At 48.3% G+C, this 13,665-nt stretch overlaps 1 protein-coding gene across 2 annotated transcripts; it reads right to left on the reverse strand.

Moving 5' to 3' along the window:
• Positions 1 to 1,061: 1,061 nt before the first annotated feature.
• On the reverse strand, positions 1,062 to 11,668 carry CFAP161 (cilia and flagella associated protein 161). 2 transcript variants are annotated; one of them, XM_027572469.2, is made up of 7 exons: positions 11,512 to 11,668; positions 10,646 to 10,827; positions 9,842 to 10,074; positions 8,541 to 8,625; positions 4,864 to 5,022; positions 3,054 to 3,127; positions 1,062 to 2,476 (listed from the first exon to the last, which is right to left on the reverse strand). In XM_027572469.2, exons 2-7 carry the CDS (start codon positions 10,727 to 10,729, stop codon positions 2,260 to 2,262), a joined length of 852 nt encoding a protein of 283 aa, XP_027428270.2. In that variant the 5' UTR covers positions 10,730 to 10,827; positions 11,512 to 11,668; the 3' UTR covers positions 1,062 to 2,259. The 2 variants fall into 2 exon arrangements, with proteins under 2 accessions (XP_027428270.2, XP_027428268.2); XM_027572467.2 differs by having other exon boundaries at positions 10,646 to 10,735; positions 11,512 to 11,664.
• Positions 11,669 to 13,665: the final 1,997 nt, after the last annotated feature.

Here is a 13,665-nt window from a genome sequence, read left to right on the forward strand (position 1 = left end):
AAACATACATAAATAGAAGAAAGACCCCTTTATAGCATCCTCTGTAGATGGGAAATAAATATCTAAAAGATCTAGGGTAGTGGTGCCCAAATGGCAGATGTGCCCCCAGTGGACATTTAGCCATGTCTGGAGACATTTCTAGTTATCACCAAGTGGAGGGGTGCCACCATCATCCAGTGGGCCAAGGCCAGGGATACTGTCAAATGTCTTATAATGCACAGGACAGCCCCCCGCAACAAAGAATTATGTGGACCAACTACTTTGGCGAAGAGGAGGGTCTAAAGGACCTGACCAGCTCCCGCCCCACCCTGCTAGGTAGGAGCTGTGCAATCTTGAGCAGATCACTTCATTGTACAAGCCTACTGCTACCTCTGCAAAAGGTTTGGACTCATTCACCTGTTCATCCCTTTATTCACGCAACAGGTACTTCTCAAGAAATGGGGATACGGCAATGAACAATACCCGGTCTAAGCCCGGAGAATAGTGAGATTCAGTAAGGAAACTGATAATTTTGTAATGTGCTCGACAGACCCAGGACAGCGGTCTGATGTGACGGCATGAGGTAACGGTGGGCCCGAATTCAGTCATGCCACTTTCCCAGCTGCTGGGTGTCTTTCATCTATGCTAAGATGCGCAGGGATGCCTTTTTCGGAGTTTAACGTCTCTTTGCATTCAAACGACTGTGCTTTGCCTCACATTCGGCCATTATTGACGGTAACTGCAGTCATGCAAACTTGGTCAATAGTCCTGGTACTAAAACCCTATGGTGGTTCTCAAGACACCACTGATGCATGGCTCAAGGCAGGGACGTGAGCCCTGATGTCTGGAAGCTTTCTGTGGGACCCTTTTACGGTAGGAGCAAGAACGCGCCAGAATTGGTCCAGATGCTTACAGATAGCTTGAACTGTTGAAGAACACCTTTCCCCAGATGCAGCCCCCACCAACCTACTCCCAGTCCTGGTTTCGCCCTTAGGAGACACACAGGCAAACCCAGCTCTGCTCACTGGCCAGTGGTGCTCAGCCCAGGCTGTACATGAGAATAAAAGTGAGTTTTTAAAAATATTGTTACCTCCGCTCCAAGGCACCTAAGTGAAAATCTCTGGAGGTGGGCTCTGCATTTTTTAAAGCCCCACCCCCGAAATTCTGATTTACCAGTCTGGCATGCAAGTGCGCTGTGGGCGTGTTGTACATTGTTCGGGTGATTCGGAAGTGCAGCCCGGTTGAGACTCACTGAGGAAAGCCTTCCTTGACCACCCCCCAAGGACCCATGCTTTCCTCCTTACCTCCTACTGCAGTGGGTCTCGACCTTGGCTGCCTGCAATCCGACCATTAAGTCAGAATTTCTGGGCGGGGGCCCAGGCATCAGCAATGGCTAATGTCCTCCAGGTAAACCCCATGCACAACCAGGGACAGAAACCACCGCCCGGAGTCCTGCAGCACTTGCCGGCAAATGCCTCCTTCAAGAGGGTTGATCCACACTGGCTTGAAGCAGCGTCTCTTTAAAACACATCTCTACCACCTGAGACGTACTGTCTGCCTCTTGGCGTTTTTACGTGAGAGACAGCCATGCGGCTCCTCTTTACCTGCAGGGCTGGGGGATTCTCCATCCTACGAGAACTCCTTACCTTCCATGTCACAGGGACGCCACAAAGAATGAACAGACCAGCAAATACGTGGAAGGATGCACATTTATTTTGTCAGGAACTTTCTGATCACATAGGTGCCACGGCTCATGTGCCCGTTTCAAGGATTAAAGAGACTGTGCCCTTTGAAAATCATTACTCGATAGTGTGACCAGTCAGGTAGTGGTCCTGACCGCCCCCTAAGTCAGAGGTAGAAACAAACATACAAGGGGGGAGACATTTAGCTCCAAGGTCAGGCTACAGCTCACGGCTACGCATGGATTTCTTAGTACACCAGGTGGTGGGGAGAAGGGAGGGGGTGACGGGAATCCCGTGCGGTTCTGATGTCTCTATCCCACACACACAGGGTCCTTGTAGAAGCCACTGCTAAATAGGATCTGAAGTTCTTCAGGAATTAATAATCAACAAAGGAATATCATCTGTCACCTTCAAATACCACGTAGGAGCTGCTTCCTGGAGCCAGTCTGTCCTGTGTCCCAGGCCCCCACCACGAGTTCAATAATCTCCATATAGCCTTTGTTTTTAACATAGTGTTCAGGTACTTCTCTGCCTTGCTTAAAAACAGCTTGGGGCATGACCTGGCAAAGCTAGGTTTTTTGAGCATGCGTGCCTGGGGTCACTGAGCCCCAGGGTCTGCACCCTGTTCTGGGGCTGGGGTGTCCCGCTCCAGGGCTCGGGTGTCCTCTGCCGGCAGCTTGGGCACGTCCAACATGGTGGACGAGTCTTTCCGGGGGTTCCCAGTCACCAACATCCAATGGTTCCTCGGCTTTTCCGCTCTGTGTGAATCCAGATGTGTGTGAGCAGCCACCTCCACTTCCTTTCCAAAATAGGTACTGGGGCAAGAAAGAACGGACACTGGTTGGAAACGGCTCTGGGTGAGTAGCTCTGTCCACCCCGCCCCCAAGCCCCAGACTCGGGGTCGGGGAGGGTGAGCGCTGTGACACGTGCTTACTTGCCGGACGGTTGACCCTGCTCGGGCAATGATGGGGGGCACAGGGTCCCGTTATAGCTAAAATCCTCTTGTCTGGGAAGGACTTGTGGGACATGAGGGTCTCGGGTAGGATTTGTCACACCATCGAGTCCTTTGTGACAGCACTTCATCATCAAAGGACCTCTTGTGTGTGTGGCCACACTCTTTGAATCGAGCTGCTTTGGGCACCTGGGTGGCTCATTCGGTTAAGCATCTGACTCTTGATTTCAGCTCAGGTCATGGTCTCAAGGTCGTGAGATCGAGCCCCATGTAGGGCTCTGTGCTGGGCATGGAGTCGGCTTGAGATTCTCTCTCTTCCTCTCCCTCTGCCCCTCCCCCACCAAAATAAATAAATAGATAAAAATAAATCGAGCTTCTTTGCTTACAGGTACACCCCGCTCCCCTATTCATGGCATCTTGCTGAACCAAGCAACATGTACCTTAAGAACAGGTGTCGGTGGGCTGCCAGTCCCCGATTTGTGTGGCAGTGACTGAGGAGAACTTTTGCATTTGCCTTTGAAGATGAAGAGAGTGTGTTATTTGCATTACGAACTAAGGCCTCCAATTCCTAAAGGCAAACATTTGGAAATACACTATATATTCATTTAAATGTAGTCCAAAAAAATAGAGAGTTGGAATAACCTAGAAGCCAAACCATAACAGATTGATTAGATACAGTGTTGCAGGTGCACACAGAATGGAACATTCTAGAATCACTCAGAGCCACACTGGAGAAGATCCTTCACAACATGAGATATAATCAGTGGTGTTTTTAAGTGGAGTAGACAAGGATATTGCTGATGTCCTATTTTGTTAAAAGAATTTAAAATTAAATAAAATAAAAAGAGATGATAAACAGCAGCAGCTTTCTCTGGAAGGTGGAATGAATTACTGGTTATTTTCATAATATTTGTTGTGCTTTTCTGATCTTTCCTTCAGTGAGCATATATTATGTTTATAATCAGGAAAAAAATACATATTATTTCAAACTCCTGGCTCATGGAAGCTAAACGCTGTGTGAGGAAGAACAAAGCCCTCGCGCACTCCAGTGGGACTTACTCAGCATCAAAGGATGCCCACATCAGACCAGGCCACCCTGCACCCACGAAGGGTCAGAGCAAAAGCAAGACCGCTCTGTGATCTCCTCCGAACACAGACTAAACGTGCGCCTTGTCCAAGCGGCAGACCACCCGACACCTGCCCCTCCCGGCTAATGTGAGCGGAAGCTGCGTCCTGACCAAGGACAGCAGGAGTCTCCCTCGGGCCGCCCTCCCACAGCTCAGCTGTGCTGAGATGCCCATCACCGAATTACTCCCGCTTCCTCACAGCATCAAGAGCAGAACCCTACTTCCTGGGAAGCTCCCTAAATCCCCCAACCAAAGCTCAAATTCTGGGATGCGTCCTTTGTGCCACCTGCCTCCTGAGACACGCCCCTCCGTGCGCCTCCAGCCCTGCCGCAGCAAGCGAGGGAGCTCACTTCTCCAACCCCAGCTGCTCCCGGCGGCTCTGGCTGGAGGGCACCAGCGCAGCAAGGTGGTGAGGACATGAGGCTCCCAGTGTGCAGACGGCAGCTGTGTGCACGTGAGGCCTGAGCAAGTAGAGGGGAGCTGCTGGACCGGCCGCGACCACGACAACCAGGCACACACTTGGGAGCCGCTGGGAGCCAGGCACTCTTCTAGCGAGCACAGTGAACGCACGGACCAAACCTCATCAGCAGATACTATCGTCATCCCCGTTTCACGGAGAAAGAAACTGTGACGCTAAAGGTTGAAATCATGGAAATGGGAAGCAGGTTCCAGGAGAGCAAAGCATGGCAGAGGCCCGCTGAAGAGAGCAAATGGGTCAGGCGGGCAGCAGTGTGCACCATGGGTCTATCCTCCGCACCAGAGGAGAGACCCTGCTGAACCCGGGTCCACCTGCAGAGCTCGGCAGAGAAGCGCACTGTGCCGGGCAGGTGCCGGGAGGCCTGGAACTGGGGGCCCCTTTCTGGGTGGCCACCTCCGCTAGGCAACCCTTCCAATCCATGCCCGTTGCAATCCCACGCTCTCCCCATGACTCCCAACAACCGCTCACTGCATCAGGAGCAAGAGCAAAGCCTCTGGCCTACCGGACCTGCCTTCCCGTGAGGACCGTGCCTGGGGCTCCAGTCCTGCAGGGCCCAAGCTCTGGGGAAATGCCCAGCAGTGAGAACGGCAATGAGAAGCCCCAACATACAGACCCGCGGAAGGGCTCCCCCTGGGCTGCACTCACCGGCACCGGGAAGCCTTCGTACTCCAGGCGGAGCTGGGGGTCCAGGAAGGCAGCCTGCCAACAGTTCAGGTAGGAGGCCTCATCGGTCAGGTACACCTCCTGGAGCCAAGACCTCTTCGATGACTTCAGCAGGGTCCTGTGATCACTCGATAAATACAGCTGAAAAGGACAGCACACGGATGAGCTACATCACAGGACTGGAGAAGCTGGTGGAGTGAACGACCAACTGGCTGGGTGTCAAGCGCATCCAGAAGCAGTTTTGGAAAATCCCATTCCTGCTGATTGTGAGAACACTCAGGTTTCCTCCACTTTAGAAATGTCATCTCAGAATACTGAGGCCACCAGCCCCCTCCCTACATCGCCTCCACCGCTTTGCCTTCCTTTGGGACCAAACCCACTCTCTCCTCCTCATCCCGTCCCTGCTCCCCGTCCTCCTTTTCAGGGCTCAGGCCTGGACCACGGTTTTCCTTCTTAGAAATGGTGTTACACGAAACTTGTTGCATGAAGGGTCCTCACAACCCACACCATCACAGCCGACATTCGCTGTGTGCCCCCGAGGGGGCCCGTGCCCCGCTGGAGCTGACGTCCACACGTGGGACTTATTTCAGCAGCTATCTGGCCACCTGTAACTAGGCCAAGAAGTACCCCATCCTGCAGAAAAGTCAGAAACGTTAGTTGCTTGTTAGTTCTTTACTGATTGACCTTCACCCTGAAGCTGGAGGCTGTTTTTGCCTGTTTCTGTAGGTTTTCATGTGCAAAGCTGTGCCATGAGGCATGGGGAAGGCATGGGGAGGGCAGAAATGAGTTACTCTCTTCAAGGCCTTTCCTGACAGGCAGTAGAGTGACGGAGGATGGGACTGGAAGCACCTGTAAACACCTGTGAGGTATGGCTGGCCAGCAAGGGTGCGAAGGGTGGCAGGCAGGCACAGGTGAGGACGCATGCTTGCCCAGGGGCGCAAGAGAGGCTCCGAGGAGGAGGCAGTGTGGTGCCGGGAGCCCAAGGGGCTGGCTGCACGTGGACAGGGACAGCAGAGACACGTCACAGAGGGCCTTAAATACCACCATGAATAGCAACACTACCCAACCTGAGCTCCTAGAGGATCAATCTGGCAGTGTGCGTCTACCACGGTCTGAAGTCAGGACAGACAAGAGAGGTCAACCCATGGGGACCTGGACTGAGGTCCTGGCATTGAGGATGAAAACACAGGCCCAAGAACACTATGAAGGGAGACCCATGGGCATGACCATGAGCTAGACATAGGCAGGGAAGCGGGACAGGCCCAAGACACACTTAGGCTTGACTCTCAGTGATCGGGGAAATGTCAGGGAGATCCAGAGCAACTGGAAAACCCAGACTTCAAATGGCAAAGAGTATCTACTTCAAACCACAAACGCCCGCTTTGTTAATGTAAAGAAAAACAATAATGAATCAGGAACAAATCTAGAAGGCCAGTATTCCCAGATTTTTTTTTAATGACTGCCCCGGAAACGCTTGCTAATTCAAAGATGAGGAACGGAAATAAGAGGATTTGAGAAGAGAGTGAATCGTCATCCCTTGAGAATGAAAGCACCGTCTACGGGAAGGCATAAGAAAATCAACTGGAAAACCATTAGAAATAATAAGAGCGAGGGATTTCATCAGAGGTGAGTCTGAACATCATTGGCGTTCTTATATTTTTGTTGCAGATGACAAAGGGCCTCCCTACAAGGAGCATCCACAATGGAAGGTACTGTGGGAACAACCTTAGCGAGATCAGCGTCAAATCCACGGGAAGAAAACCACAAAACTAGAAAGAATAAATGAATAAATGGTGAGACATCTCAGAAAAAGAAGTGTCGTAAAGCACTAAATATGTGAATTTATGTAGTTTTCCAATGCCAATCGAAATGCCACGTGAATTTTTTTCCCCACAGGGGCAGAGGGATTTGCAAAAATAATTGCCTTTAACTGAGAGGTTAATTCCTAATACAGTTTAAAGAAGTGTCATGAGAGAGAACTAGCCGAATGAGCTGTCAAAATATATTATTATATTGTAAAGTATAATTCTAGAATAAAAATACACAATTTGAGTTGAAAGGGTTAAGATAGGAAGCTCAGAGACAGCATGCAGTATGTACAGTGATGCTAAGGGGGGCATTGTGTGTCAGTGAGGAAAGGAAGACTTATTCAAGAAATAACCCAAATGCAGCTAATTAGTCGTCTGGGGGAAATCGCATGTCTGCATTAGAACCCTGTCTCAAAATAAATCTCAAGCAGATAAAGAACAAACAGGAGCGAAAGTTAAACTTCAGACACCAAGAAGTCGACACAAGTTCTTCTTTTTATGGTGTCTCTGGAACAGACTTTATAGGGCACTGAGCAATGGAAGGAATTACGAAGGAAAACATGGCTACATTTTATTCAAAAATATATTAGCACAACTATGCTTTAAAAGCCAAGTAGCCAAAAAAAAATAAAATAAAATAATAAAATAATAAAAGCTAAGTAGCAAAATGGGTGGAAACATTACCAACAAAATGACAAAATGGTATAATCTATGGAAAAGCAGATACATAAACACAAATAAGTACAGGGACAGAGGACAGATGACTTACAGGGAACAAAGATGGGAGAGTTAAGGACAGTACTGGGGGGAAGAGAGAAGGAAGGGGGGACGGGGGAAGAGAGAGCGAGTGACCAGAAATGGTGTATCTACATGTTACGGTGCTGGTAACTTTCCCTGTATTTTAAATCTGTTTTGGGAAAATAAGAGTGTAAAAGAAAATAAGCCAAAATGTTAGTAGTGCTAATCTCTGGATAACACAACAGGGATTTACTCCCCCTCTTTCAACAGTATGGTATTTTCTGTAATTTCTACATTTAAAATCAGGCTGCGCTTACCACCTATGGTGTGTAGGGGTTTAATTGGCAACGCTGATTTGTCTTGGTGGCACAAAAGGTAATAATGCTACCTCAAGCTTTGATTCACTGAGAAATGGTAAGTGGTACCCATTCTGCACTCAACAGCTGAGCGACTTGGGGCAAAATCACCTGACCTCGTGCCTCAGTTTCCCCATCAGTAAAACTGGGGTAAAATAGTCCCTAGCTCAAAGACTTGTTTGGATGATTAAGTGAATAGATGATAGATGATAGATATGGCATGTAGTAAGGGCTAATAAGCCCCATTTTACAGATGAGGAAGACTCAAAAAAGTTAAATGACTTATCTGAGGTCCCACCCCATAGAGAGACATCTCAGCTTGAGTTAGACCCAAATTTATATGGTTCTGTGACCCTCCTAATCCCCAAGGAAAAGAAAAAGATCAAGTTAAAAAAAAAGTAAAAAAAAAAATAGTTATCGGGTAACATACCTCGTTAGCATTGGGGACATTGACCCCTGTGAGATGATGATTAATTAATCCAACCCTTAACTTACAGATGAAGGTGGCATAAAATTTTGCTTTTTGTCAGCTGCATTGCAGATTTTTCTCCCTTACTCCTTAGCATCTAAGGGTATATTTTTGTCATTCAAAAAGCTAGAAGGAAAGAAGTGGCCCGAGAGCCGGGGGCAGGGGCTTGAGAAGCCAGAGGTGGAGCACGCACCTGCAGAGTCCTCTGTCCGCTTCCCTAGGCGGCCCTGAGCCCACATGGAAACAAAAACTCCCGGCCCCAAACCGCCATGCACCGTGATGACTCACCATTCTGTCTTCAAATCCTCCCCTTATGGCAAGGCAGAAGTTCTGTCCATATCTAAGGACTTGACCCATGGCATTTCTGTCTGCACTGTCAGTGAAGAGTAAGCATCATGTCAACTCTATTAGAATCGTTCTACATTCTATTTGTTTGCATAGGCAGTTTTGTTTATAATCAGTTTTCTTGATAATGTATATTCACACATAGTAACTGATTAAGTAGCTAAACATTTTCAAAATGGTCCTTTCTTTGGGTCTTCAAATCCAGCTAGCACCCTGTCCCTGTCTCCTCCCACAGCCGGCGTGCGGAGCATCCCTTCTTTGTGAGCACGTCACGCTGTCCTCCACCGAGGCATTCTGGTCGGGTGCGTGGGCATCTTGATAAAGAGCCACACCTAATTAGGTGTACACACTTAATACAGTCTTCCCTCCTAATCCTCCAGGACACAGAAGTTGTGGTCAACTTTTGCTTGTCTTGACATAAATTATCAGTATTCGAAGGAACTCTAAATTAAAGATTTAAAGGAGGGACGCCTGGGTTGCCCAGTTGGCTAAGCGCCTGCCTTCAGCTCAGGTCATGATCCCGGGGTCCTGGAATCAAGTCCTCCATGGGGTTCCTTGCTCAGCGGGGAGCCTGCTTCTCCCTCTGCCTCTGCCCGCCGCTCCCCCTGTTTGTGCTCTCTCTCTCACTCTCTCTCTCTGACAAATAAATAAAATCTTTAAAAAAAATAAAGACTTACAGGACTGGCTATATTCTTGTCATCTGAACATTGCTATCATTATTTAATTAACAAAGTAAAAGCAATACTTTTTCATTGTTATTATCTATCTGTTCTCTAAGGATTTAGTTGCCTATTTCAAGATATCAACTACATTTTTGGTAAATAATTAATTATAAAATAACAAATTCCAGGGAAAGTGCCACCTTGTACCAAACTATTTTTGTTCTAAAAATAGCGACATCAAGCACACTGAAAACACTAAAATGAGCTCAAAGCATCCGCAGATGTTATTAGAAAAACCCAGCTTCTAGGCAGAATATGATTTTAGTTTCCTGGATCCAATACTTTTGAATGAAGTGTCTATAACTGAACACAAATTAGCAGCGATCCTCATGTTCAAGGTGAAGGGCGTGTAAAGGTTCCCCAACAGTAATCCCCAGGGGAGACGGCAAGATGGGACCAGCACAGACACTCTCCTATCACCTTTACCTCCAGGCAGCACGGGCTCCAGTCCCAGGGCTTCCTGAAGCTCTGAGTGAAAACATACTTAGGATAAACATGAGCTGAAAATTGAAGTTTCTCTACCTCAAAATGATAAAAGTGTTTCTGCCAACGGGGATCTTGGTTGGAGCTGCACTCAGGCCACAGGGCACCTCTAAGTCGTCACTCAGGTGGGCTTTAATTTCATCCGGAGTCATGCACAGGCTCAGGTCCCCACCCAAAAACAGATCAGCTTCTGTCTCAGGGTAGTCAGGATTCACAAGCATCACTTTGTCGCCACAGTGAACGTATCCATCCTCGGTTATGGAAAGCTGCATCTACAATTTAAATAGTTTTTCAAACCAACCATGCACATCCTCATCAGCCAGTGAGGAGACCACTGCCAGATACACCTTCTTTCCTTCACTGTCGAGGACCCATTTCAACAGGGGTCGTAGCATTCGGATGACTTGCAATAACTCAAGTTCCTTCAAGTCCTTCATTTTCTTCCTTTTCCTGCTGCCAACCCCCTCCCACTTTGCCAAAGTCCCCCCAAAATCCCAAACGAAGTAAGAAAGCCGATGAAACATCACACAAGCTGACTCCACTATTAATTTATTCAAACTCCCTGGAAATGTCTTGAGCACCAACTAAGGGGCGTTTTACAGATTCCTGTACTGATCCGCTCATTTCTTATTTTGGAAAATGCGGGTAAACATAATTAAGAGCAGATTTCTCCTATGTTTCTAAATTCGTAGGGAATTTTAAACATTGTGGTTTTCAGATCTAAAGGAAAAAAAAAACGGTATTTTCCAAATGGTAATTCATTTATGGAACGTTTGCTTGCTTAACATACATTCACACTTAATTCGATAGAATTTTGAAAACAGTGCTTAAATTTAAAATTACCGGTCTCAAAAGATTCTCTTTGAGTCTCCTGTTTCTCTGTATGAGAAGCTGTCCCTTATCTCTCTTCTCCAAGAAGTCCTTCATGACCTCCTGGTGAAAAAGAAAATGAAGGAAACCCAAAAAGTCTACAATAGTCCTCAATTTACAGACACTGGTAGCTTACAGGTCAGAAGAACATCAAGCTGAAAAAGCAAAATTTGAGAAAAAGAAATGTGAGCGTAATGGGAATGGTAGAAATTGGTTTAGTTTCATTTTAATCTTTTTACTTCTTTGTAGAATGTTTGAAAAAATAAGAAAGACACACACAAAAAGACAAAAAAACATCATCCTCCATTACTCCATCCAGAGACAATCATGAATAACATTTGGAGGCCATGTGTCCCCAGCAGAGGTCTCCCCTGGTTGTCCACCCCAACCCCACCCCCAGCTAGATGGGACACCTGATGGCCCAAGGCCTGAGTGTAATGTCGGGGGAAAGGACACCCCAGGGACACCTAGGAGGGTGTGTGTATGATGGGGTGTGGGAGTGGGAGGGGGGCAGTGCCTTCACATAGAGCCTGCCTCCTCCTGACCCCGACCTCAGCCTCTGAAACCCTGAAGTCTGTGCGGATGGAGGGAACTTGGTAGGGCACGCTAAGGGAGAGGCACGGAGTTTGGGAGACCAAGGGACCCCTAGAAAGAGTGGAAGGGTGTGAGACCTGGATTTGTGGGACAGCAGGTGAACTTCCCAGGGCGTTCAGATCCGGGTGGGATGTTAGAGGTAGTGGGTGTCTGCCGGGTGAGAAAGGAGGCCCCGGCCGCCGGACTTGGGGCGGGTCGGGAGGTCCCTGAGCAGTGGGCGAGCCGCGCCGGCCACACCTGCGTACCTCCTCCAGGTAGATGTCCTCGTTCCAATTGCCCATTCGCTCTCGCGGACCATACAGGTTCTGCGCCATCCTGCGGTCTCAGCCAGCGGCCCCAGCCAGCGGCCCTTGAGCTGGCTCCCTCGGACACCGGCTGTGTTAGCGTGCCTCGTCGCCGTGACAACCGGCCCAGAGCGATTGGCCAGGTCCGGGGCCTGCTGGCCAATCAGTGGCAGCCCGGGAGCCTGGGGTGGGTGGGGGAGCGGCGCGTGGCCAGGGGTGGGGGGCGCTGGAGGGATGGGGGAGTAAGGGCGGCACCCTCCCTGCCTGGAGTCCGTGATTTCCCCTGAATTTAATTGCAATGCAGGCAGGTGGACAAACTCCAGCCCTCAGGTGCTAAACATTAAAAACATTTTTTCCTTCTTTCTTTTTTTTTAATCCAAAAGAAAACTGCCCTGCAAGTAAAGTATCCCTCACTTGTTAAGGAGCTTTTGAATGGAACCACCTTAACCCTAAGACAGTGCATCCTCCATGCAGAAATTTGGAAACCAAAGTAACATGGAGGAAAGAGGGAAGGGAGAATTACTCACGACGTCAGTGCCTCAAAAGTGAGAAATCTACCGTGTACGCATCTTTCTGTTTGCAGGGTTGAGGCAGTCCTATCTCCATGGGTTTTACAGCATTCCCCCCCTCTTCCTCCTCCCTAAGTCTGCAAGTGACAGGACAAGCCTGTGGCTTGCAAGAACTTTTGATAAAGCTAGAATATGCAGGAGCCAACGTTTTTTGGTTTTGGTTTTTTGTTTGTTTTTTTTGTTTGTTTGTTTGTTTGTTTTTTTAATGCTGGAGCCAACGTTTTTAAAGCAGTATTTTATGATTAGGAAGAACAGGCAGTTGCCTTCGGACTACCTGGAGCTTGCTGCTGACGGAATGCACTTGGTAGTTGACCTTGCTTAGTGTCTATTAAGATAACACAGTCATGAAGGACACACATCCTTTCCTCCCTCCAGCAAACCCAATCTACAAGAAAAGGTAATTCATGAAAACAAATCACCATAGGGAGAATGGGACACGTGGCATTGCAGACGTGCTGATGAGGGGCCATAGGAGTGCAAGGAAAGGTTCGTTTCTGCCTCGGGGAAGTGAGGGGGTGAGAATCAGGAAGGACACCTGGGGGAGACAGCTGGCCCGGGAAGGGTCTCAGCGGACGGGTTGCAGCACCAGGTACGGATGGGACATCTCTCACCCTTCTGAACCCCCTAGCTCTGCCAGCCCACCAACACGTTCTAGGACACTTCAAAAGGCTAAGTGGGACAAAGACGGTCACATAGTATCCCGCTGAAACGGCATTTGATAAATTAAGACATTGAGGCTCAAAGGAGCTAACATCTCTTTTAAGTTCAAAGTGCTAAAAGTTGCTCAAGGCAAAGACTCAACCTGATTTTCTGATTCCAAAGTTCACGCTTTCTCTAAGTGTTTCCATATTCCCTATAAAATCAGGAATATCATTAGGCAACTTTGGTCTCCAGGTAATTTAACAGAGTTCTCAGGAGTCGGTTATTTGATAAGACCTTATGCCGAGGGAGCTTTGCTCATCTACTTCCTTTGTGCCATTATTGGGAAATGAGTTACATTGCTGGTCATCGTAGGCCCAGCAAACACTATCTACATGTTGTTGTGAAATGGCTTTTTAATTCAGTCAGGAGAAAGATACAAGCACACGATTATGTAATTACAGACGGCCTTGTCTTTGCTGACGGTCTTCATTGTTTTGGGCGCCCGATGTAACCTGCTTTCCCCCGAACACCGTCTGTGTTTCTCTGAGGCAGGCCTAGCAGCACATTCTCTCAGCCTTTACGCACCTGCTTATTTTGCCTTCAGTTTTGTAAGATAGTTTACTGGATACAAGATCCTTGGTTACAGTTTGTTCTTTCAACACTTTAAATATGTCATCCTCCGGCCTTCTGACTGCCACTGTTTCTAGGGAGAGAAGTCAACCATTAACCTCATCGGGGTTCCCGTGTGTGTCTGTGAAGGGTCATGTGCGGTCTTCTGCTCTTGAGATGATCCGTGGCTTTGTCTTTCATCCCTTGACTGTGGTCTGGAGGAACTTGCCTCCTATCCATCCCACGTGGAAGTCACTGAGCTGCCGAAATGTGTAGATTGTTTTCCTCATCAAAC

The sequence above is a fragment of the Zalophus californianus genome, chromosome 6, assembly GCF_009762305.2.
Source record: "Zalophus californianus isolate mZalCal1 chromosome 6, mZalCal1.pri.v2, whole genome shotgun sequence".
Lineage (NCBI taxonomy): Eukaryota > Metazoa > Chordata > Mammalia > Carnivora > Otariidae > Zalophus > Zalophus californianus.

Excerpts from the sequence above, each read along its gene's own strand:
- CFAP161 (XM_027572467.2), bottom strand. The coding sequence starts at position 11,580 with ATGGCGCAGAACCTGTATGGTCCGCGAGAGCGAATGGGCAATTGGAAC. Across the intron at positions 8,626-9,841 it reads AACACTTTTATCATTTTGAG|TGCAGACAGAAATGCCATGG; the intron begins GTAGAGAAACTT and ends CTTCACTGACAG. Across the intron at positions 2,477-3,053 it reads CACCGACACCTGTTCTTAAG|TACCTATTTTGGAAAGGAAG; the intron begins GTACATGTTGCT and ends TTCTTGCCCCAG.